This window comes from Canis lupus, chromosome 14 (genome assembly GCF_011100685.1).
Source record: "Canis lupus familiaris isolate Mischka breed German Shepherd chromosome 14, alternate assembly UU_Cfam_GSD_1.0, whole genome shotgun sequence".
Lineage (NCBI taxonomy): Eukaryota > Metazoa > Chordata > Mammalia > Carnivora > Canidae > Canis > Canis lupus.
Genome location: NC_049235.1, coordinates 29,422,924 through 29,449,987, shown reverse-complemented (window position 1 = coordinate 29,449,987; position 27,064 = coordinate 29,422,924). Strand labels below are relative to the sequence as shown.

Here is a 27,064-nt window from a genome sequence, read left to right as displayed (position 1 = left end):
TTTTATATTCCATCTTGTTTTCCTAGTCTTCTTTCTTACATTTTAATGATCCTCTTATGTGTGATACCATAAACATCTAAAAAAAAATAAGTTTTTGTTTCAGATCTTGTAAAAGCCTGTTTCCCTTATTTTTCATATAGTGCATCTTTAATTAGTTCTGTCTTTACTTTAGCATAAGCTGAATTTGAAGACTATCAGAATTTATTTCTTCTTTGTTATTTCAAATTATTTTCCGGTTCTTCAAAAATTTCAAATGTAATGTCTTAGCTTTATTATTTTTCTTTTCTTTTTTTATTTCTCAAAAAATAAATGTGTTTTAAATGTGTACTTGTTTTTTAAAAAGATTTTATATATTTATTCCTGAGAGACATACAGAGAAAGGCAGAGACATAGGCAGAGGCTTCTTCTCCCTATGAGAAGCCTGACGCAGGACTTGATCCCAAGACCTGGGATCACCCCTTGAATCAAACACAGATGCTCAACTACTGAGCCACCCAGGTGTCCCAAATGTGTATTCATTTTGAATACTCTTAATATGCATTGCTACCTCTCCTAATACAAAAGCTTTTGAGCTTTTAGAATTTTCTTTTTTTAAATATTTTATTTATGAGAGAAAGAGAGCATGAGCACAAGCAGGCAGAGTGGCAGGCAGAGCGGGAAGCAAGCATAGAGAGTAGAAGGCTCCCCACAAAGTATAGAGCCTAACGTGGGGCTCAATCCTAGGACCTAGGGATCATGACCTGAGCTGAAGGCGATGCTTAACTGACTGAGCCACCCCTAGAATTTTATTTGACTGATCTCTTCCTTTTTTAAATCTCCACGAAGTGTGTTTTTTGCCTTTTCCATTCTATGGAAATGACTATACTTGAAGTTATCATTGCTAGGAATGTTATTGATATTTAAGGAATCTTGAAATTCTTTTTTTGTTTTATATTCCATCTTGTTTTCCTAGTTTTCTTTCTTATATTTTAATGATCCTCTATGTGTGATACCATAAATCTGCATTGCTACCTTGACCACTTAGCAGTTGTACATTTACATTTGATCTTAATCTTAGCCTCAACCTTGAAAGAAATTGGGCCTTCCTGGGGCACCAGGTGGCTCAGTTGTTTAAGCATCAGACTCTTGGTTTTGGTTCAGATCATGAATCTCACTCAGCACGAAGTCTCCCTGTCCTTCTCCTTCTGCTCCACCACCAATTTCAAAAGAAATTGGGCCTTTCTTTGGTAGGAAACAGGGTGTTACCTCTGAATAAACTGTACTTTAAAAAATTTCAATATTTCACACCCAAATCAATTCAGACAACATGACCCTCACATTCTTAAGTAAAGTTCAATGTATACATGAAGATGATTTTATTTGTTACTATGGCAGAGCACAATATAAACTATAAATGTCTTTAAATCTTTTAGTTCTGCTTAGGAAACAAAGGAGCACTGAGGGGTTTAAGGAAGAGTTAAAAAAAAAAAAAAAGGATACCCTCTTACTAAGCTCTGCAAAGTTCAGAGCTTTCTGGTGAGCTTCAGCCTTATTTTTCGCAAACCATGATCTATAGAAGTCCTATGGGTTTTTGGTTCATGAAACAAGACTTGCATAATTTTTTTAAAGAAGTTCTTGTATATCCAGAAAAATATGTAGTTCTCTCAAAAATAAATTCATCCTCTATGCACTTTTGGTTTATTAACTGTAGCTATTTTAAGAACACATTTATTAATTTAATGATTTTGTACCTAGGTTAGATGGAATACATTTACCTCAGAATATTTATCGATTTAGTATAATATATAGTTTCTTCTTAAACCATTATATGAATACTTTAGTATAAACTGATCTGTTCTCCATCCCAGTACTTACCTACTACTACTGATTGCCTAAACAGACTGAATCTACTTTCTTATGTCTTCATACTTCGCAGAAGGTTCTATTAATATAGCAAGTATCTAGCAGAAGTTGTGAAAGAGATGGGCTGTGGCACCAGCAATGCTGAGATTTAGGAAGACCTATCTGAATGGAATGTGTGGGGAATAGATTGCAGAGGGAAACGAAGAGAATGAAACGTGGCTTCATTTCATAGGTTTTTTTCCAATGTCACTGCTTTCTTTTATGTATTACTTTTGGAAATGGGTTAAGTCTTATAAGTCGGCCTGACCAGATTCTTAATATGTTCACTGTCCAACAACTAAGAATAGTGGTTGTGTAATCTTGGGCCAAGTATATAAGAAGTTTTGGGCAGTTTCCTAAATTTTTTTTTAAGATTTTCTTCATTTATTCATGAGAGACACAGAGAGAGAGAGGCAGAGACTGAGGCAGAGGGAGAAGCAGGCCCCATGAAGGGAGCCCAATACGGGACTTGATCTCGGGACTCCAGAATCATGACCTGACCCGAAGTTAGACGCTCAACCTCTGAGCCACCCAGGCGTCCCAGTTTCCTAATTTGTAAAATGGAGCTAACCACACCTATCTTTTAAGATTGTTATAAGAATTAAATGAGTAAAAAAGAAAAATCTATGTAGGTGGTTTAGGGCAAAACCTTACACATAATAAGTGTTCAGTAATTGACAATTATTATCATAGTGAAAACAAGGTAAAATATCATAGGGGCACAAAAATCCAAACCCTGGCTCACAGAGGAACTCCATGAATATTATTCATGCCCTTTCTCTTTCACCTCTGGAAGGATCTAGTTGCCCAGTTTAAGTCAGAATAGAATAGCATCTGTACATTCTAAAATCATCCAGAACCATGTGGTCTTGAATCTCACTAAATCCTAGACTAAGCTGATTTATTTATATTCACAAAAAGAAAGTATTCCAGCTCTCTCTTTTCTATCAGACATGGTATCATCATGCTTGCAGTCATTGGAAATAAAGTTAGAAGTCAATTTCTTTTATTCTTGTCTTTCACCTTTCTCTCATATATTCAACCTATCACTGAGCCTTGACATTTTCTCCTTAAAATATCTCTCTTGGATTTGAGTTTTTGTATCCATCATTCACAGCCCAAGTGCAAACTCTTAGCACCTCTTAACTAGATTAGAGTCAGAATCTCTTGGCTTATCTCCCTAACAGAAGGTACTTTTCCTATAATGCAGGCTGCAAACCACCTCCAGAATCATCTTCTGAAAATATGAGTTTGTTATCATATGCCACCTTCAGCACCCTATAATAGTTCTGTGATAATAAATGCAGCCCTCACTTCCTCCTACCCGACCTGGTTTTCAGTTCCTCAAATATCAGACCAAACCTAAGCACATGACGTCTATGTTATTCCTTTCTACACACAGCCTGCTGGAGCTGTGTAGAGCTGTTGGCACTCCCTTGGGAAGGCCATACTTCCCCCTTACCTGTTACTTTGCTTACTCTATACCCTTGAGTATACCCACCTTAAATTCTAACTACACCCCCAAAACCAAATTAACTTCTGTATCTGCCTTTAAATTTTCCTTGACATGAATATTTCTCTTTTTCTTTTGAATACTATCTGTACTTTTGTTCCACACCAGAAGGAAAGAGTGAATTCTCTCCAGTGGTTTCATGTCTGCATATCAAAGTTGTGCACACTTTTAGATTACAATATGATCAAGATCCTGGTCAAAAATAGCCTTTTTTTTTTTTTTTTTTCCTAATCACCTAAAATGCTTAAGAGAGTATAGAGGTTAGGGGAGGTCCTCAATAAGTTCACTTTAATGACTGTTATACTAGTCTTCTTAATGTTAAATATTAAATTTAGATGAATATCATAAAATCTGAGTTTTTTTTTTTTTAATTTTTTTTATTTATTTATGATAGTCACAGAGAGAGAGAGAGAGGCAGAGACACAGGCAGAGGGAGAAGCAGGCTCCATGCACCGGGAGCCCGACGTGGGATTCGATCCCGGGTCTCCAGGATCGCGCCCTGGGCCAAAGGCAGGCGCCAAACCGCTGCGCCACCCAGGGATCCCAAAATCTGAGTTTTTTAAAAAATATTTTATCTATTTATTCATGAAAGACACAGAGAAAGAGGGGCAGAGATATAGGCAGAGGAAGAAGCAGACTCCCTGTGGGGAACCTAGTGTAGGACTCAATCCCAGGACCTTGGGATCATGCCCTGAGCCAAAGGCAGACGCTCAACTACTGAGCCACCCAGGTGCCCTAAATTCCATTTTTTTAAAAGATATCCTGTAATACCTATATCTGCATCAAGTATACAAGTAAGTTTAGACAAATATTAAAGATAAGAACTCATTTTAACACCCCATTTTTAGTTAGCACTTGTGCTTTTTGAAATTATACTAATCTGCTATCCTGTAGATATAAAGTTAAGCTCTTAGGAAACAGCTTTATCTCCTGTTGCAAATCTAACCACTTAAAAAAATAAAAACAGAAAACTTTTAAGAAGGCTGTGAGCTATCTGCTAGCACTTATGCAACCATTTTCTTGTGTTTTATAATTCAATCAGCCAGGCTAAATATCTTCATTGGTTCTCTCTTCCTTATATTCTCTGATCCTAAAATGCCACTGTTTACATGAGCCTATTTCTGCTGAGAGTGTATTTTCTTGACATTCTATTTAAAACAAATTATAATTTGCTCCTGGTTGTAGTAAAATGTCCCTGATGAGGTAGGAATCATCAGGATAGGAGGGTGATACATTTCATTTGAAGTTGACAAAAGAAAGCCTAATATGGTTCTGAGTTATTTATGTTTGGTATCATGTAGGGCTACTAAAATACTAGGCTATGAGTAGTAGTTTTTAAAGATTTCCAATGCCTTTCCAATAGCAATTTCATGCTTTAGCAAATGCCTGCATTAAAGCAGCACCCTGAAATTGCAAAATGTTAGAAACGAAAGAATGTATAAGCCAACAGTATTCCTTTAAATCAAGCCACTTAGTTTTTCTTCAGAAGAATGACTTCTGTGTCTTTTAATCCAAATACATATGAAAATTTATTTTCTATTTTTTCCTCCTTTGACTTGTTAGATTCCAGTGCTTTCCTCTCAATATAGTACCCCAACTCTTTTTGCAACTCCACCCTGTAAATATACACACACGCACACATATTCACATACATATATACTCTCACATATTTTCTTTTTCATCCTAACTTGAGACAGCATTTTCCAATAAACATAGATCTGGCTGTAAATTAGGTGCTGTTGGAAATTGTCATAAACTCTGAAATTATCTCCAAGTGTTTAATTCACTTCCAGGAAAAGCTGGTTCATATTTTATGAATTTTCTAGATATAGGATTGATTCTCTTAATACAAAAGAGAATTTCTGTATATATAATAAAATGGCCTAAGGATTTCTCTTCCTTACTCTTAAAAAATGCAGACAGCCATGAATGAAAGTAAAAACACTTAAAAGAAGGTAACGATTTCTTATCTCCGGGACTCCATTGGCCATTTTATTGAAGAGGCAGGATTCATCAATGCTCTAGTTTATTACTATTCTTGATGAAGATTTTTGCATTTACACTTTTGCTGATTTGGGATCTGGGTTATCTTTAAGGCAATTTTCAGTCTTCAGCATCTTATTGACACTGAAAAGGACTCAGCTGCATCTTTTTCTTATACGCTTGTCTGTAAAATGCCATGGTGACAGGTTTAAGCAAATTGTTTTTATTGCGGATTATGTTCACTTTTTTCTTTTTAAAAATTGTATTGGAAAATAACGTACATGCAGAGAATATAAATATTCTATGGGTAGAGCTGAATGAATTTTGCATAAATGAACACCTCATAAAGAAGACATCTGATTAAGAAATAAAACATTACCAGTAGTCTAAGATTGTGGTGGGGGGAAAGAGGGAAGGAGCTTTTAAATTCTATCATATGGCTTGTATTTTTTGATATTCAGTTTTTTTTAATAGACTTGATTTTAGAGCAGTTTGGGGTTCACAGCAAAAACTGATCCTCACCTTTTTAAAAAAGGAATTTATTTATTTATTTATTTATGAAAGAGGTAGAACACGAGTGGGGGCGGGACAGAGGCGGAGGGAGAAAGAGAGAGAGAGAAACTCCAGCAGTCTGGGCTTTGAGCAGGGAGCCCAAGGAAGGCTCTAAGTGAGACTCGGCTTGATCCTGTGACCCTGAGGTCATGACCTGAGCAGACACTGAGAGTTGGTCACTCAACTGACTGAATCATCCAGGTGCCCCAAATGATAGTCACTTTTAATCTTGATAAATAGTACTGGGAAATTTAAGTTACTCTTTGCTTTCACGTTCTGCACTTTTTCTTCAAGTGTCTCTAGGCATTTTGGTGAATAAACTAGACCTACTATACAAATTTGACTTACAGCTTTTAGAATGGTTAGAATGATCAATAGTTCCTGGTGTCCTCAGTTTTGACACTTCGGGCTTCATACAATGTCATAGTGTTGATGGCCACCCGAATATATTTATAGCTGTCAGATTCTAGTCTTTAAAAAAGTATAAGATATCATTGTACATTATTAGTTAATATAGACTTTTGGGTAGGAGATGTTTCCTGCAGCCTGTGTCTCTGTTTTACTGAAGATCATCAGATCATCTTATTTACTGACTTTCTTACAGACGTTGCTCGTTGCCCATGGTCCTGCAGGATTCTGTCTTTCAGCTGCCTGGACAAACCTCAGGGATAGAGGCAACAAGACAGATAAACTAAAAAGGCCAATTCTAGTTTTATTTGGTACTTATACTCTGAAATCCTCAAAGCCAAATCTGAAGAGTGACCCCCGATACACATACTCTGTTCAGCTCATCAAGTGTGATTCAATTGGAGTCATTAGTTCTTTCCTTTTGGCTGGAAAACAGGTCTTTAAAAAAAAAAAAAAAAAGAAAAAGAAAGAAAGAAGCTGTCATTAAGTTCATTTTATGTTGGCCATCTCTTCTTACATCTGGTAACCCTCAAATAACTACACAGAAAGGGGAGTTGTCATTTACCATATCAGTTACAAGTTGTTGGAAACATATGGAAGGAGATGTGAAAGAGGCTGAGGCCCTCAGATGGCGTATCTGTGGTCAGTGCTGGCAGTCAGAGTGCCCTGCTCCTCTGTCCTTTCCAGTGCCATATGTGAGGCTTCACGAACTTCAATCAAGAGAAAAAAATCAGTACTTTCTCAATCTGTGCACATGAGGATTTTTTTTTTTTTTTTGAGGATTTTTATTGTAGAACTTGCCTCTAAAAATTAGAGGCTTCTTGGAATCTGTATCCTGAGTTTTAAAGAAGTTGTACAGGATCAAAAAGCAGAAGTCTTTTTGTTTGTTTGTTGTTGTTGTTGTTGTTGTTGTTGTTGTTGTTTTTCCTGTGACACCTTGGTACAGAAGAGGTTCAAGACTTATTGTTTGGTTCATTTTCTTTATGATTGAGATATAAGTTTCCTAGGACTGCCATAACAAAATGCCACAAAAATTAGTAGCTTAAAACAATAGAAGTTTATTCTCCTTGACCTGTGGAGGCCAGAAATTTGAAATTAAGATGTCAGTAGGATCATAGTCCCTCTGAAGGCTGTCTGGGACAAAGCTTTCTTGGGTCTTCCTAGCTTCTGGTGGTTGCCAGCAAACCTTGGTGTTCCTTGGCTTGTAGTTGCATCACCAAATCTCTGTCTCTGTTGCCATGTGCCCTCTTCCCTTCATCTCTGTCCCTCTATGTCCAGATTTTTCTCTTCTTATGAGAACACCAGGCATTGGATCAGGGCTCCTCTTAATCCAGTAAAACTTCATCTGAACTTGAACACATCTTGATACAGAGATCTTATTTCCAAATAAGTTCACATACACAGGTGCCAAGAGTTAGGACTTCACCATCCTTTCTGAGGAGTACATTGTCCACTATGTCTAAATCCAATAATCCAGAGCTGTGATTTATTCTGAGGAAACTAAGTCCAATAAATCAATGATATATTTCATCACCAAATTTTCACTTGCCAAATCAGAACATCCACTTATTTAGTTCTTTTTTCACATGTGGCTTGAACTTCTTTATCTTCAATGCCTCTTGCCTTCGACAGAGATCAGCAGTGCCTGATAAGAAGATATAAACCACTGGTTTAGAAAGAGTTTACATGTCACTGAGAAGCAACTGATAACTATGGATGAATATGTAGAAGTTTCTTTCATTTCATGTAATGTAGCCTAATGTGCAGTCATCATAGCCCAAGTAGCCTTAGCTCAGGGCAAGAAGTTAGTAATGACAGCTCTTTTAGATGGAAAGACAACAGAAAAATCCCTTCCATAGAATTCTATCACCAATAATAAATCAACACTCTTTAGTTAAGTGTTTATGTTTGATTCCTAATTAAGTGCTTACTAAGGTAACCATATTAAGTACCTACTAAGATAACCATAAGGAAATTAATGTAGGCATGACTTAAATGGAGTGACTTTTGTTCACAACTGAAACATGTTGTGGCTCTATTTTTGTTTTGAATAAAACATGTTATTTTATTAACATGTATAATTGTTCTAAAGTCTTAAAATTTTATATTAAATTTTATATTAAATCAATATGAAGTAGGAGAGGGAGAAATCCCTAGATGCCTTTAGCAAATTTGTATGATTCCAATAATAACTACCACCTCAGTTAAATGAAAATCACTATTTAATGTACTATGCTATAACAACCTTAATTTAAACTTGTGGCCAAGACGGATAAAAATACCAGTTTAGGTTCATACATGTTGAAAAGTAAATAACACATTATGTGATTATACACTAACTTAATGTAGAGCTGATAAATACAATATAAAGATAAATTTTTATAATCATAATCATCTTCTTATATTTATATCCTGCTCCTACTGCGATGAATCTCTGGTTGCATTTACATATTGAATTACAAAGTTAAAACTAATGATGGGATCAATTATGCCCCATACTGAGCTGTGCACTTTGGAATGACTTTGAGAAAACAGGAGGGTCAAAAAAAAAAAAAAAAGCATCCACAGTGCACAGTGGTTTCAAGATTATGCTAACAGATAAGCAAAGGAAGATACAATAATTTGCATTTGTCAAAGAAATCAGGCTTTTACTGGTGTAAAATCTAAAGTACATTTTGAATATAAACATTTCTCAGAATTTGAAAATATGTTGGCTGGGTCACAGAAGTTGCTAAATGGTGTATTTAAGGTAGATATATAAGGGCAAATGTAACATCAGTCCCTTTATGATCCTCTTAATTGTTCTTGGAATTGTTTTTGATGTATTTTTAATGCATTTGCTCTATCTCAGTTGAAATACCTGCTCCATAGTTGCTGTTAGCATGCCAAATGATAGTGTCTTCTTTCTCTTTCCCTAGCTGCATAATAAATGTGCTTCTCATCTCAAACCTGAATGTGACTGCGGACCTTTGAAGGACCATATTTTGCCACCCACCACAATCTGTCCAGTAGTGCTGGTGAGTTTTTCCTTCTCTTCATTCTGCTATAACTTGGGGTTTCTATGACTCACTGGTATGCTATACCACTAAATACTTCCAGGGCTGATTTTCCATTGATCAAGGTAGAGCTCTATAGATCTAAAATACCTCATTACTGCGGAGTAGACACCTTTGCCCACAATATTTCCTTTTTCTTCTTCGTGGCACAATAAACGTTTTAGTAAGGTATGCTCTAACTGAAGCTGACTCAGGCTTTACCACTTAGTCAGGCTGTACTTACCAGAAATTATATAGGCAGAACACTTCTACATTTTACATGTTTTATAGATCTCGCTTCCCAGAATAATGAAGTTATTCTTATGGGTGATTTTGCTGGGGATGCACATTATATATCTGCAATGTTGAGTTCTCTTATCTAGGTCAGAGGCCACCTAGAATGAGGACACATATGCTGAAGAAAGTTATGCACTGCCATTAGGTGTATTTTATTTTTTATTAGTGAACAATAAATTTAACTTCCTGCAAAATGATTAAATAAATATGTACGTGGTAAATGAATAACTGAAGTAACCCACTAAAGAACAAACCTTGATAGAAAGAGAAGTAAATATTCAAAGGTAATATTCATATTACATTTTGAAATCCAAATTGTTTCTAAAGTGAACACTTGTTTTACAAAACAAACTATTTTATATCCAAATGCAGTTCGCATTTTTAAAACGACATGGAAATTAAGTGCCTGGAACTTTAGCTTGATATAATAAAAATACAACAGCTAAGAAATGTTAGACAAATACTTTTCTAAAGGTCAACCTAGAAATTAATCAAATTACTCAATTTGCACCCACTTGTGATTCATTTTGTAATTATCTGTAAAATACTGGTTGTATTTTAAATGTCTTTATTTAAAAAATTATTTCAAACTCTTCATTTTCTTGAACTACAAATATAGAGCAAAAGAAAATACCTCCACATTGCTGAGGATAGCAATAACTAATTCTAAATCTCCTTTCTTCATGTGAGATTCATTAGACATCCTGCACTAAGTAAAATTAATTAAAAATAATGAATGCTGCATAAAAATACTTTACATTTTAGATGAATTTGGGTGTTATTTTATTCTTTCATAGTGTTGTCTTAAAGAGAAAGGACTTGTACAAGTTTTACATATTTACATTCTGTTTAAAATTATCATAATTTTACTAGTTTTATGCAAACTTGATCTCAGATTTTAACCCTAGAAAGAAATTCATTATGTCACCCTACCATCTAGCTGCCAAGGTTAAACCCTATCCAGTTCATTGAACCAGGGGACTACTTCCTTGGTCCATTTATGTCAACCTCTGGTCAGATAAAGTCAAGCATGAGATGCATTCTTTTTATTATCCTATCTTTTCTTTCTTGGAGAGAATCAAAGGTAAAGAACATGTGTTACATGAATATGCTTGTCTTCTAACAATCTTACAAAACCTTCTCATTATTTTTTTAAATAATCTTGATTCTGAAGATTTATTTTCAATCATTAAATCTTCCTACAGCTTTAATCATGATTTGCATCTCAACATTTGCTATTTTATCATATCCTTAGTACTACCTATACTAAAATATTTGGCACTATTGACCACTTCATCCTTCATGAATGCCTACTTTTTACTGACTTCCATTATACCACACTCTCCTGGGCTTTCTTCTGTTTCTCTGGATGCTTCCTTTTTATCTTTCCTGGCTTTCATGACTTCATCCTGCTCCATGTTGGTGCATCCCTTTGCTCAACCCTCATATGTCACAGCTTTTCACTGTTAACATTCTTCCCAGTGGGATCTTATTTATTTCGTTGACTTCATTATCATGTTAATTTATACTCAGTGCATCCTTCATCCATAGGTTTGAATCGCAAACCTATAAAGCTGCAACTTGAAGGGCCATGTTGTCTTACATGCCTAATGTATTATTATATTTATTTAATGTAATAATGGTAGCTCATTTATAGAGAGCACATATACCCTACCAGCTACTGTGCTAGGCATATTTATTCATTAATTCATCAAGTATTTATTGAGTGTCTAGTTGATGCCAAATAGTATTATAGGTGGTGGGGTAAAATGGTAAAAGCTAAATTAAATCTTTTTTTTTTTTTTGTAGAGTTTTCATTCCAGCAATAAACAATGAAATAAGAAAATTATTTTGTACATGGTTCATACAAAATTGAAGCAGGAAAAGAAGAGAAGGAATGTTGGGGTTGTAGTTATGAAAAGGATAGTCAAGAAAGAGATGTCTAAGGGGATAGTTGAATGAAGAGTTGAGGAATGTGTGGGAGTTACCCACACGACTATGTAGGGATGGAACTGCACAGACAAGTCACCAAGGAAGGACAAGAAAAGACTCAGAGTCAGGACAAAAATGTCTTATCTGCAGTCCATCAAGGAGATTAGTGGCTGAGAGTAAGTGAGAAGGAAGAAGAAGAAGAGAGGAGAAGGTCCAAGATGTCATAAAATTTTCATATCCTATAGGGCGATTTAGGCCACTGTAAGATCTTTAGCTTTTATTCTGAGTGAGGTTGGAAGCCATTAGAGGATTTTGACCAGAAAAGGGAAAGACCTGACTTATATTTTAAAAAGAACAATGTAACTGTTGAGGAGGCAGCAGTGAGCAAAATTATATGTGATGCTTACTTCTCTTTCTCAGAGAATTAGTTACCTGAGGTCATTGCTGAGAGCAAGTGTGGTATGAACTGTATGAGACCTTTGAATATTGGGAAGAAGTTGCACAACAGACACTGAGGAAAGTGTGAGCTTAATGGATCAAGGAAACACCATTTGATTTGCAGGGAGTAATGAGCAGCCACCTGTTAATCACCATAAATTTAGAATAAGACCAGTAAGCCTAGATGAATATATTTGGTCACATTCAATCTTATTTCTCCAGTTTCATTCTAGCTCTAGGACTAGAATAGGCATACCCTACCCATGAGGAGTCTGTTTTGCTAAATATATTTTAAAAAGAGAGTTGCTATGGAGTTGAGAGTATATGCAATAGAGTGAGTATAAGGAGTGACCATGGAGTTTAAGCTGGGAGGTGCAGGAAGTAATGACATGAAGAGGGAGGTACAATAATTGGTGTTAGGAAGGATATGTTTTGGATTAGAGTTGAATCCAAGATTGTTGAAATTAAGGTTATTAGTGTCAGGTTGTGAGAGTGAGTGGGGTAGCACATAGAGAGTTTGATGGGTTGGGGTTACTGGTAATGATGTGTGTGAATTTATTTAATCCTCACCGTGGCACCATAAGATAAATATTATAACTATCTCCATTTTATATCTGAGGAAACTAAGAAACAGAGAGGTTAAGTAAATTTCCTGTGTCACATGGCTATGAAGTGGCAAACGAGAATTGGAACCCAAGGAGTACCACTCCAGAACTCGTGCACTGAACTCATCATTCTCACCCTTTCTCCAAATCCCAAAACAGGCCCTATCCTATTTATCTTATCTTGGTGATGTGAACATTCATATCACAGCTGTCCCAACACAAAAGCCTAGGAATTATCATTGATGCCTCATCTTGAGTATCAGATTAATCACTGAGTAACCTATTCTAATGGTCTCAATCCTTTTTCTTTCCTTCACCTCAACAGTAATCGCCTCACATGTCGCCATCACAAATTGTTCTCCAGGAATGTCCTAATGGCATCCTACTGAATTACCTCCATTCTATACATTCTTCATTCTGCTTTCTGGATCCACTTGCTCAAATGCAATTATATTTTCCTGCTTAAATATTTTAAAATATTTAAAATAAGTACATATTTGGTAATTCTCTATTTGAATTCCAAACTATCCAGCATGGTAAGCAAGTCTCTAACTAAATCAATTCACGCAATCCCTCATATGCCAATTACACACTAGAAATCAAGGATAATTTGAACTACTATAGCAAGTAAACCTACTCTCTAAAGCTTTTGGAGTTTTGTATATGTTAATAAATCAGCCTGAATCATTTTACTTTAAAATTTCCCCTTCTTTGCTAAGTAGAAATTAAAGGTTACCTTCTTATCATGAAGAAAATACACATACTACTATTAAACCCATTAACCATTTAAAAACTACTACTGTAAATAAATTATGCAGTTCTTGTTCTGCCCACAAAATTGCTTACTCTGGGGTCTAAGACTTTTTAATTTGTGAACTCTCACTTGACATCTCAGGAATAATTCCACAGCACATCACCCATAATAAAATTTTAACTTCTGTTTAAAGAAAATCGTTAGTTTTCACAAATGATATCATCTTGTTTTTTTAAATTTTCAACAACTATTTCCTTCTTAAAAATTATGAGTCCCGTTGCTTGTGCTAATGTTCTTGAAGAAGAGCAGGTGAGGTTCAGAAACTGCAAGATGGCCATGAATAGAAGATTCTCTATCACATTCTAGGAAATACAAAATGAAGAATTTAAGATGTCTGTTTTTATTGAGGATTTTTTTCCTTTACCTTGACTGTATAGTCAGGAATTGATTATTGAATGAGTGATATAAACTTAACATGGAGCTTAACTCCTGGTTGAAGCATCTAAATAAAGTACTATAAGGTCAAGATCCCTAGCGGCAGTCTTTTGATATTTTAGAACCTCTTTTTAGGTGTTATTTATCTTTTAAAAAGTTGTACACCACATTTCTCAGCCTCCCAATTGCTCCCCAACACTTGTTATTAACTTTAAGTTAATGATTCAGTAGCTATGTACTTACCTGTTATGGAGATTAGCAAGGTAAGCACCTTCTTTGCACTGATGACATGCTTTCATTAGCATATACTATAAAGGGCTTCCACACATAATTGGTCTTGATAGTGCCTATTGCCATAAAAACGGGTTAAAACCAACTACTCTGAAATTAAAACTGAAAGGTGACCAGTGAGTCTGTCTATACATCAGATGAAATCACTGTTTTCTGGGATTACAATTGGTATCCAGCATGTTTTGAGAATATTATCAAAACGCCATATTGCTTAACATTTATGTAATTTAAAGATTCCATTAAGCTACTTCTCTGACTGTGTTTGCATACTTATAATGCTTTCTTTGAAAAATCTTCCAGCAAAAATGATGACATTCATGGTCCATTTACTGCCATATTGAAGAAAATTCAGAACTGCTTACAAAGGCAGACTACTTGAAGGCCTTCCCTCATCCTACCTCCAAATAAATGTAAAGTGATTCCTGCCCATTCAGAGGGGACTCTTGATAAGCAAAGTAATTTTCAAAAAAGGCCGTTAATCCTTCCCAACTGATTGTTAAAATGAATACTCCTTTGAATGGAATCCATTAAAAATATGTTCTTGATTCTCTATATAGATTGAACTCAGAAATTTTGCCATCTAATCTCAAAGTCACAATGCAAAAAAATTGTAATAATTTATGTAGGACATGGCCTGATAAGCATGAGAGCCATCTTTTATGTTCTTTTATGTCCTAAATTTTACCCCCAACCAAAGACAGACTTGGTCCATTTGTTTTAGTCTCTTATTGAATTGGTTTAATTAACTTCGGACTTACTTTTATGTCATTAACCTATATTGAAAGACATTTTAAAACTCATGTAAGACTCCTTATTTATTGTAACAATGGCAGCAAAAAAAAAAAAAAACAAACAAACAAAAACAAACAAAAAACAAAAAAAAAACAAAAACCCTGTTTTTAGAGATGTTTTATTTTTTTATTTTTTTTTATTTTTTGAGATGTTCTAATTACCTAAAAGAAATTCCTCTTAGTTCTCTTTATCATGATTCATTATCTTTTGGACCCTATTAGTCCAAATACTGTTGTTATTATTATTATTATTATTAATTATTATTATTATTATATTATGTATTTATTATTTATACCTTAACATATATGTACACATAAATGTTAGCCTCTCTCCCCAGAAAGGCTGAATACAATAGATCCAAGCATTGTGTTTAAATTAAATTAAAAAATAAAAATAAGGGGCACCTGGGTTGCTCAGTGGTTGAGCATCTGCCTTTGGCTCAGGTCGTAATCTTGGGGTCCTGGGATCGAGTCCCCATCGGGGTCCCCGTAGGGAACCTGCTTCATCCTCTGCCTATGTCTGCGTGTCTCTCTGTGTCTCTCACGAATAAATAAATAAAATATTTAAAAGAATAAAAAGAAGATTCCATATATGTGTTTAGGATAAAACACGATCCCTGGATCTGTTACTGTCACGTTCTGTCTTCTATCCTTAGGATGCACGGAGGTAAATGCATGCCACATTTGACAATGATGCATGTATTTATGTTGTTTATTTCTATGTGCAAATCCATAACTTTCTTACTATCCTTTCCATAAATCTCTCTTCATTATAATGGCTTCAATTAGAAATTTTAAAATTATTTTTAATAGTACATAAATTTGTTAGATCAAAAGAAATCAATGCAATAGGCTAGATAGAGTCTCTGATTCTTAGAGTAATCTCATAGAGCTATAAATTTGATCAGCTTCTCTAGAACTGTAGTTTCATCCGTACATTCATTCCAGGTTTTATATATATATATTTTTTATGATCAGTCAAATTGGGTCTCTAGGAGTATACATGTTTTCATAATGATTCTTCAGTTTGAGGAAGCTTTTATTACATTGATTCTTTCACTATCAACAAAAGAGAACTTGAGATGTCTCATGAGGAAGTGGCATTTTAAACTTTATGTTTGAACAGTAAAATGAAGCAGATCCTCATAAAAATAATTTTTATTATATTTAGCTCCATGATTTAATTTAGTATTCTCCATGCATAGAATGCTTATTGTACATTACTATTTAAAAGCAAGATTTTTACTTTCTAAGTAAGGGATTGATTAGTCCTTTTCTGTATCAATATATATTAGTAAAGCTAATAAGTTAAAATATAGGGATGATATAATGTTGATTACTTTAAATTAGAGTTTATTTTTTAAAGATTTTATTTATTTATTTGTGTGTGTGTGTGTGAGAGAGAGAGAGAGAGAGAGAAAGAAGGTGCACATGCGAGCAGGGAGAGGAGAAGACAGGGTAGGAGAGAAAGAAGGAAGGAATCCCAAGCAGACTCTGCACTGGGTACAGAGCCTGAAGCAGGGCTTGATCTCACCACCCTGAGATCATGACCTGCATTGAAACTGCGAGTCAGATGCTTAACTGACTGAGCCATGCATGTGCCCCTATACTGGAGTTTATGTTAGAGATAAGTACCTATGGTTTACATACCATAATGACAATGTCTTTATTTTAAGATCATTACTGATAAACTATGTGCATTTTTCTTATATACGATATCTGCAATGCTGGATTTTTTTAGGTTTTATTATCTTCTCTCTACTTCTTCCCTTCTTCTTCTTTCCATTGTCTTTTCAAGTTATTGGAGCTAAAAATTCAGATGAGAACATTTATCTTATTTCCTACAAATTGGACTATTGATTAAAACAGGCAAGCAGATTACATATTATAGTGAGATAAATATTAACTTACAGAGGCTCTAGAGGACAAACCCTTAATTCATCCTGAGGGTAATTCAAAGAGTAAATGTAAACTTTATTGAAGAAATGATGCCTGAATTTTGAAGAACATGTGGGGATTTGGCTGCCAAATGTAAAGTGAATGAGTAGTCTCAGCAGCAAGAGAGGACAGAGTGAGAGATATTCTACTCTGGATCCACAGGAATGATGATTTGGTTGGAAAGCCAAGAGATGTCCATAAAAACTATAGAACAAGTATTAGTTGAGAAAATGAGCAACCTCTTTTTAGAAACATACTAGAGAAAGTGGCAGTGACTTAGAAAGCAAAATTATCATTTGTTTATTTTAAGCAAAGGTTCAGAAAGCTCAATGAAAAGTTTTAAAAATGAAGTGAAATATGGAAGATCAATTTAGAAGAAAGAAAGCAGAAATAAGTTTGGGATCCTGATAACCAGAAAGGATAGAAACTAAAAACTTAAGTTTCACATGAACTCTGGATCTTTGGGCAAGTTGTTTCCTTCAGAGGGTTACAGAATGGTAACAAATGACTAGTGTCCAGAATATAAAAGTAATTTATGTAAATAAATAATAAGTAACAAACAACCCAATCCAAAAAGGCAAAAGACCTGAATAGCCTTTGAATAAAATATATATATCACCTATAAACATATAAATTCATGACACCATCTTTACTCATCAGGAAAATACATGTTTAAATCTTGCTAGATAACATTATATACCCCTCAAAATTATTAAGACAATTAAAAATCCTAAGCTATGGAAAGGACAGGAAGCAACTAGAGTGTTCATTTACTGCATTTATTGCAGGTGGGAGGATAAATCGGCTCAGCCATGTTAGGATAAGGTTTGATAATATACTCTCTGTATTTGGATCCTGGCCTTTTCACTGATTTTGTGACATGAGGCAAATTATTCATATTCATATTTCATACATCTGTACTCAGTTTGTAAAATGGAATTAAATGAGTTAATTCATGAAAATTGCTTAGAAATATGCCCAGCATATAGTGAGTGTTCAGTGTATGTCACCTAATATTACTGTTATTTTAAATATTATGTGGAATTTAAAAAGTAAATTTTAACTTTTTATTATAAAATAAAATTTATAAAAAATACATAAAAATGAGAAAGAAATTAAAAATTTGTAATAAGTTATATAAGAGCAGTTATTAATATATAAATGGAAGCACTATTAAAATTTTCCTCTTGATTCTTAGGTGCATATTTTTTACATTTTTGTAACTAAACTTGATATATCATGTGACACCTTATTTTTACACTTAAACTAATATCATTAAATGTATGTGTTTCTATATACTATGGAACATTGTTATTCATGGCCACATAATATCTTATGAAATGAAGATAACATAATTTAGTTGAAACAATATTTACGTCTAGCATGTTTCCAATTATTTATTTTGTTCTTATTCAGTGAACATCTTTAAGAAGAGTGACTTTTCCTGTTTACTCTGTAATAGATATTGCAAAGTATCCTTTTTCACTCATACTGTATTATTTTGTTCTCTGCATGAATCACACTTCACAGTTGTTTAGTTCTTTCTGCACTATAAACATATTTCTAAATCAGGAACATAATGTTTGGAATGTTTCCTAAAACCAAAATAATTTTTAGAATAAACTATTAAATACTTAAATAACTAATTTTAGATGATAATTTTATCTTATATTTCAACAAATACAGTATTATCAGAATATACAGTCAAAATAGTATCTATTGGCAGAAAGTGATATAAAATAAAGTATATGTTCATTATTGTGCCCCTTTTGGACCAATTGTGGTGTCTTCTCCCCAGAATACTTTATAGTCTTGTTATAATATTCTTGTTATAATATTCTATAATATTCTATATTACCTTAAATAAACCTTAAAGAATCTCAACAAAATCAAGAATGAAGCTATTAGCTGAGAGAAAGGAAAATAAAACTATTTGGAAAATATAAATTCTAGACATATTCTTAGACTTGATTCACATTTTTCCGACTACCTCTCTTCTTTACTGTGACTGAAAACTTGGACAAAGTTGTGTTGCTGAAATACCAGTCCACACATCTCTACATATAACACCCTTGGGGAACCATATGTCTATATTACCTTCTCTTCTTCCAATCTTTGCTTGCTCTTCTACAATTATAAGAATTCTACTAAATTATGCATTGTAGATATGGTGATTAAGTCTTGCATAGCATTGAATATGTTAAGTCTTTCCTTAAAGTATGTATTTAATCAAGTCATTACTCTTTAGCGATGTCAAAAGTTCTGTTAGAGAGTGGAAGTATGGGTGTGTGAGTTTTCCTCACAGTCCAGTTACTATGGGCTCTTTCTGTACTCTCTATCTATCCCTTAACTGTAACCAGAAATAGTTAATAATGACAATTTCAGTAGTAAACATTAGCCAATTAAAGGAGAGAGGGAAATGTTTGAATTCTGTGTGATTCTGAAATTTGAATTTTGAATGCTCTGTAACCTTACTTCCTATACTAGTTGTAGAGCTCCCAGAAGTCTGGTGGAGAGGTGTGAACAGTTGGCTAAGGATGTGACTTGCTGCACTGAGCTTCAGTTTTTATTTAACATCATTTCCCTTCTTTGCATTTACCTCTTTAACCTTTAACCACAGTTACTGAAGTCATCTATTTTCTTGAAATTCTTTATGTAATGTACCATGGGTTTGTGCCTGTGCAATTTTCTTTTTTGTCTAAAGAGTGGGGACAAAGCCCATTGTCAGTGCTCAATAAATGTTTCATCAATGTCATTACTTAATATTCATTTAATTAATATTCATTATAGATCAATTCATAATTGTCATCATAGTAATGATAGGCAAAAAAGAATCTAATTTTTCCATACTTTGAAAATCTAACTCAGACTCATTTTTATGGTATTATTCATAAAAGATGGCTGCTTTTTATTTATTTATTTTTAAAAATGTGTAGAATTAAATTCTGAACCTTCCTATATTTTTTGCCAATGGTTTTCTGACTCAAATTCCAGTGAGGAACACAGTTAAGCACTAAAGCCCTATAATGTTTATAAAATATGTGTATATCCATTTTAATTGGGCAGAGTATTCATGTATTTATATTTTAAATGTACATAGTATAAGAAATGGGAAAAGGAACCTGCATCACTAAGTTATGACTCCGTCATCTACACTTGTGAGATGAACCATTTATCTGTTACATTGTCTTAGTTAGATTGATTTCAGGGGTTTCTGAAGAACCTGTCTTTGTAGTAGCTTAGGCTGTAATATAGAATATGTATAGTTATAAATAAGATCTAATCTAGAAGAAAAAAATAATTATATTGTGGCAAATTATATTTGTTTCTACCTAAATGAATATGGTAGAGTTATTTTTAGGATTCTAAAATATTATTTTTAGTTTTTTTTAAATAGAGCTGCAAAGATAATACATTTCTATAATATTTCTATATCACTATTTTAAGGAAACAAACCTGTACTCTGTTAATTTGTCATGATTTATGGAAAAGCAAAAACAAAGCCTGATATGACATAAACTGGAAGTTTAATTAATTGAAAATCTGATGGAAGTCTAAAACATATAGGCAAAAATGAGCTTTATCTAAAGAAGGATAAAAAATACTTGAAAGCTAAAATCTAGGAAATAGGATAAAATAAAGTAAAGAATACCCTCTATGTACCTGATTCAAAAGTAAGAATATGTGATTATCCATTAATGAATTAAATTATTCTACAATTTATTACCAATAACAATAAAAGCAGCTTGTATAACTAAGCAGCAATCTAAAACAATAAATTTATACCAAAATCAAATTAGACTTAAAAATTCACTAATATTCTAAAACAATTGACAGAGGTAGTTTGCAGATTTGTTCCTGAGTTTCTTAGTATCCATATGAAAAGAGGGGAAATACAGTCTTGACAGTCTTGACAACATAAAAACAAATCATTCATTTAGCGGAAAGACTTTTTATTGTTATTGTTGTTACTGAGATCTCAGATTAATTTCTTCCATACCAAATTGTATCGGGAAGGCACTACGGCTCAACAATATTGCTGTAATCATAGTAGTGTTTGTTTCCTTTGGTTTTTCTTTTTTATAACAACTGTCAATGCAGACTGATGGCTTATGGCCAAAGTGCATTTTAGTATAAAGAAGTCTACCTGTTGCCAAAATAAAATAGTAATAATTCTGCCACAAGAAAAAGAAACAAGCATTGTAGTTAAGTTAGATGGGTCTCATACGTGAAGATTTATTGTATTGAGCAGAAGAAAATGTTAATAGCAATTGTTTTACATGATCAAGAATACTAAAGAAAAATCTACTTTATAAATACTGACTTAAAAGGAATAACTACAAGGTTAAGAAAAGATGCAGAGAAAAAAATAATATTTTAGCAGAAACTGAAGTATATCAGTGTCTATATAGGAGAGAATCAACTTTGAGGACACTGAATCAGTAATTTGAAAGAGAGGATTAAGAAAATCTCCTTTAGTGAAAGGAGAATGGCAATAAGGTGCTATCCTTAAACAAAAAATTAAGATTTTTTTTTAAAGTCTAAGTATAATGAAGAAAATAAAATTAAGCTAAAAAGAACCTACATCTCTTCAAATTCACTTATCTATTTAGTATGATTCCCATGTAATATATATATATTACATAATGTGATCCCACATTTTCCCTGGATGAATAAATATGTACAAATATAAATTCCTAGAACTATAAAGAATACCAATAAGGAAGGACTCGTTTTTTAAAGAAATATATTATTTATTTATTTATGAGAGACACAGAAACAGAGGAAAGACATAGGCAGAGGGAGAAGCAGGCTCCATGCAGGGAGCCTGAAGTGGGACTCAATCCCGGGACCCCAGGATTACGCACTGGGCCAAAGGCAGATGCTCAACTGCTAAGCCACTCAGGCATCCCAGGAAGTACCTGTTTTTAACAAATATTAGGATTATGCTTATTAAAGTTACAGTGATCAAAATAATGTAAGCGCCTCTAGAAAATATAAGGACCCTGTAAAAAATCTATAACATAGTAAATTATATGTAGTAATGCAGTATATGACGAAGGTCACCTATTAAATCTGATGGAGATCAGTGGTTTGATATTTCTGCATAGCCATATGGGAAACTAAATTAAGATAAACTCCACTTTATACCTTTTCCAAAATAAATCAAACATGGATTGAATGTTTATTTTTGGCCTATAGAATATTTTTTTCTTGCCTTTTACCTTTTTTCTAAAAGGAAAAGATTAAAGAAAATGTTGATAGACTTGACCAATCCAAAAATTATTTTTAAAATGATAAAGACCAAAATTCATAAATCAAGGCAAACATAAGCATCATAACAAAATGCCTTGTTTTGTAAAATGAATGCAAATAACCATAAAGTAACTTAAAACCTTAACTCTTATCAATAATTGAGAAAAACAAATTAAAACAAGTCAGACATCATACTTTTTCTATCTGGTGAGACACAATTGCCAGAAAACAATTGCCAGAAATTGGCATAAATGCTCCCAAATATGGGAACCTCTGTATTCATATTTCTGCTTGTTTCCTCCAGAGGAAGATTGGGGTTAGGGAGGGGCATATATTCAGAACTAACTATATCACAGTAGAAATAAATACTTTATATCTTGTCTGTCTTCTAACTTTTAAATTTCGAGTGCAATAAAAATCAGGTCCCTTCACCACTAGGTATTTAAGGACAAATTCCACCTTGTAAAGGTAACCTGTGGTTTTAATGATTCCAGATGAAGTGGTGGTGATCATGAAGTATTTATATGCATGCCTTTCTCTGTTTTACTATTAAATATAATTTACTGTTCTCCACTTTCAACCTGAAACCTGAACAAAAATTGATTCATTTAAAACTTTTGATCTATACACCAATTTCATGCACAGTGCAGTGATTTTTGACTCACTTTTTTTTTCCCCTTAGTTCAACTCTGTTTCCCTTTTTTGTAGACTAAGGATTGTTTAGTTCTTTTGAGGCTGCCATACTCACTCCTCACCTCCCAGTCTAGATGATAAAATACATTGTTTCAAATTCTGTTGCTAATACTCACAGAAGCTTTAACCAATTTGGCCTCATTTGCCCACAGAAACCCAAGTCCTGGAGGAATACAGCTCACCCTGCATTTTCTATTCCCTATAATATTCCTATTTCACCCCAACCTCAACTATTCTTGAATTCTTCCATTTAGTTACCATTATTCCACCATCCTTGAGTCACAAAGGCCTGTATCCCTCCAGTTCTTAAATTGTGGCACTTTCTGCGTCTCTCCCCATTTTTCTCCTTTCATGGCATTTGCCATAATATGTAATAATATATCGACTCACTGATTTACAATTGAAACACTTAAATAAGGTGTAACCTAACCTGCTTGTGATAGATAGCACTAGATAGCACTAGACAGCACTGGACAGCACAATTTGAGTCCAGTACTGGAACTACTTTGTTTCTACTCTTGGTAGTATGTTTGCCCTTAAACCCATATTAAAGATTTAGCTGTTCCTTTCTGCTATTTTTCTATATTTGTAAACGGATGTGGTCTTTGTCTACTTCTTAATGTAGCCATAAGTATGTGCAGCTGTGAAGGTACACTCACTGTGTCAAATTTTCCTTCTCCTTCTACCTCAACTTACTTTCCTCCTTCCTTACTTCTTCCAATTCCTGACTATAAAATGGGTGGGAAACTGTTCTTGTTATTCATCACAAATCCAGAAGCACTCTTTGGTTGGACTTCCAAGGAGTAGAGCATGAACCAGGGATTTAGCTGTTTGTGACTTATAGAGGTAGGAATGTTTCTTTATAAAACCATCTGCAAGAGAGGGAGGAAGCAGGAAAGAAAAGGGGCTTTAAGCAAGGAAGAGGTCACAGGGAGAATGTAAGCCTTGGCCTGAACTTTGAGAGCTCTGGCATAAAATCATACCATGGGGTATGGCCTATAAAAGGCCATAAGACAAGGGGCCTGAAGACAAGGGGTTGTTCTTAAAACAAGGGGCTGGCTTTTTCTAACCCCTATCACTCATTCATTAGCTGTGACTTCCTCCAGAGTAGTGGGTGCTTGCTCCCTGGAGAGCCACTCCTGGAATAAAGAATAATTCTTCAGAAAATGGAACAATTAGGAGTTCTCAGCAGTCCACACTCATAGCAATTAGAGATAGGTACTCTGGCGAGGTGACAAAGGATTCCGCTTTGGGCTACCAACAATATCCACTAGACCCCCTTTTCAAGAATCCTCTTTTTGAATCCCCTGCAGCACTGAGAGTATTTTAAGGGCTCCGTTCTCATACCGTGGCATTCACCCAACATGTTTCATCTAGGTTTTATTCTACCTTGCTAGCCACACTTGATCCATATTGCTAAATTCCTAGTCCTTTAATTCTTAAATATGGGTCTCTTTCCATTTTTAACTATATTCTTATGTCGTTATGCTCTCTACAAATTAGCTCATTTGATTCCATGAGTACAACCACCACTTTTGAATACATCTGTGTAACCTTGTTCTCTCTGACCCCTCAAGATCCAAATACTCAGCTTCACCTTGTGAATTTCCTCTGGATATCCCATAGAGGCTTCAACATCACACTAGGAGCTGAACTTAAAATATTTCTTGTGAAGCTCTTTTCTCTGCTCAATGACCAATGCTGCCTCCACTCTCACCACTCACACAAAAAGGGTAAATCTCTTTATCTCTAGCACCTAATTCAGTGTGATGAATAGTAGATGCTCAACAAATATTTACTGAATTAATAAATTACAATTACATGTCTCTTTTTATCCCCATCAGTTATTACTTTCTCTTGAGTCAAGAAGAAAATACATTAGACAGTGACATGAGTAGCATATAACAAATTAAAATGAGTATGTGGCAGGGAGGCTTATTTTAAAAAATCATTCATAATACATGGTAAATAAATCTTATTCTTACAAGCTAATAAAATTGAGTCTAAAGTATGTGAAGACGAGGTAATATTAGTGGACATCTAATGAGTATTGTGTTTCTGGAGTGGCACTTGAAGTATTTTATAATCATTACTAAATTTCAGAAAACCTGAGATTGTTAAGTTATTGTAGTTATATAAAATATCCAATAGATGGTACTGTAAAATGCCTAATTTTTAAAATAAAGTGGCACTGCAGGTAGAAAGCTTAAAGGAAATATTTCAGAATTCTAAGGATAATCAAGACATTTTTCTTTGGATATCAAATTATATTCAAAATCTGATTTTTAAAAAAGATAGCTTAAGCAATACAGTAGTCTATGTAAAGTATCATAAATATTCATTCTTAGTCTAGCTCAGAAAATGAAAATTGATGTTTCCTACTAAATGTAACTCTAAATTTGTTCATATTCTATTAGTAGTATTTTTTGTGTATGTGATGCTTACCGTTAGTTAATGTTACTCAAATCACAGCATCTTCAGAAAAAAATTAGAGCGACATGTCTTTGTCACTGAAATTCTACAGAAAATTTTATGTAAAAATAAAGCAGACCTGTGTGAGACAATCTCCTTCTTAGTTAGAATGAGTTCATTATTTCTTTCATATGTTGGTTTCTATCAAAACCAGTCTAATACCTGAATGTAAAAGTATAACATACATTCAGAACATTTAAAAATGATCTTATGGAGTCATTTTAGTTAATAATTAAAAAATTAATTAATTTAGATTTTTTTAAAAAATTAAAAGAATAATTTAATTATTTTAATTAATAATTAAAAAGTTTTAATTAATAATTTAAAAACTGGTTATTAGAGTTTGTTCCTGAAGAGCATATGAAAAGTAGCAATTTGTAAATATCCTTATATAACTTGGTGCTCATCGGTATTTCCATTTTAAAGTGGTGCTTGTTTATATGTAAGAATGAATGCCCAATATTTATTATCAGCACTGTTTTACACAACCTAAAACTGAGGAATTATATAATAACAGAAAGCTTGAAGATCTCTGCATATCTTACTTTAAATATTACATGTAGCTTTTTAAAATTTTTGCTATTCTTTATGATATTGTTCTTGTACATATTCCTTTGTGTTAGGGTTATTTATTTGTTAGTTTATTCAGTAATCTTTGATTGCATATGACAGTATGCCAAGTACTAGAGAAACCAAGAAAAATAGCTTTTAGGAAGAATTTTTTTCCATGAACCAGCAGCGTCTTATGGGATATGCAGCATATCCCCTTTGGTTTCTTTATGCATTTACTGTTTTTTTCCATGTTTTATATAATCTGAATATATTATATTATGCATCCTCTTAAAAAGAATATAGTCTTAGGTAGATATGAATATTCTGCCTAAAGAAAATATGCTATTGAAATGCCTTGAGCTAGCTTAAGTAATGGAGGTTATTTTTTTATTAAAAAGAATCATAATTAATTCTTTGGTAAATCTAGGCTTTTCTGATCAATTTCTCCTAAGCCATAGCAAAATAGAGATGCTAGATTTGTAATAGAAAGTATGGGATGAACAACTACTTTCCTGGATACTTGGGAGTTAAACATGATTTGTCCTGTGTAATGATAACATCTTTATGGACTCATCAAGGAATAAAGTAGAATCCTACTCAGGCCCTTTAAGATTTTGTGTGCATTACATATTATGTTCTTTTCAAAAACACTAACACACACTGATTCATTTACTCAGATTTCCTAGTATGCTGGATGTATATAACATTACATGGCCAAGTTCCTACTTGAGCTAAATGGGTTTAAATATAAACTGTGCATGCAGATCTCAAGTGATAGTCTCTTAATAGATGTCAGATACTCTTTATTGCTGCCCTCTTTTATTTCAGTAACATTTTAATTAATTCACACTGATTGAATAAATGTACATTGAGACTTGTTTCCTAATGAGGGCGCATTTAGAGGAAAGGTTTTGCATCATTCTGATATCCTGTGGGTAATTATATTCTAATTATATGGTCGGGGGAAAAGAGTCTATAACTCAGTACTGATATTGTTCGTTGGACCCAATTAATTACATGCACATAATGAAAGTTCATGATAAGGTTGACTGGCAGTCAGTGTAAAATTTTAACTCAATTGAATCTTACTCTAATGTGAGTGCAGAATTGGACTTTAACCTGGTTAGAAAATGCTTTGGTGTGAGATCAGTGGATATTTAGAGGGGCAAAGGATAAGAACAAATTTCATTATAACTTATTTGTTTTTTAATTTGAGGTCTTTTCCAAGATTGATGAAA

General features: G+C 33.7%; 1 protein-coding gene across 7 annotated transcripts in view; it reads left to right on the top strand.

Moving 5' to 3' along the window:
- The window catches only part of DGKB (diacylglycerol kinase beta), a 701,584-nt gene that overhangs the window by 210,110 nt on the left and 464,410 nt on the right, over positions 1-27,064 (top strand). For all 7 annotated transcript variants that reach the window (XM_038556980.1, XM_038556977.1, XM_038556978.1 and 4 more), the window contains one exon: positions 9,256-9,354. In XM_038556980.1, the coding sequence (XP_038412908.1) occupies positions 9,256-9,354 (99 nt within the window). The remainder of the gene's footprint in view (positions 1-9,255; positions 9,355-27,064) is intronic.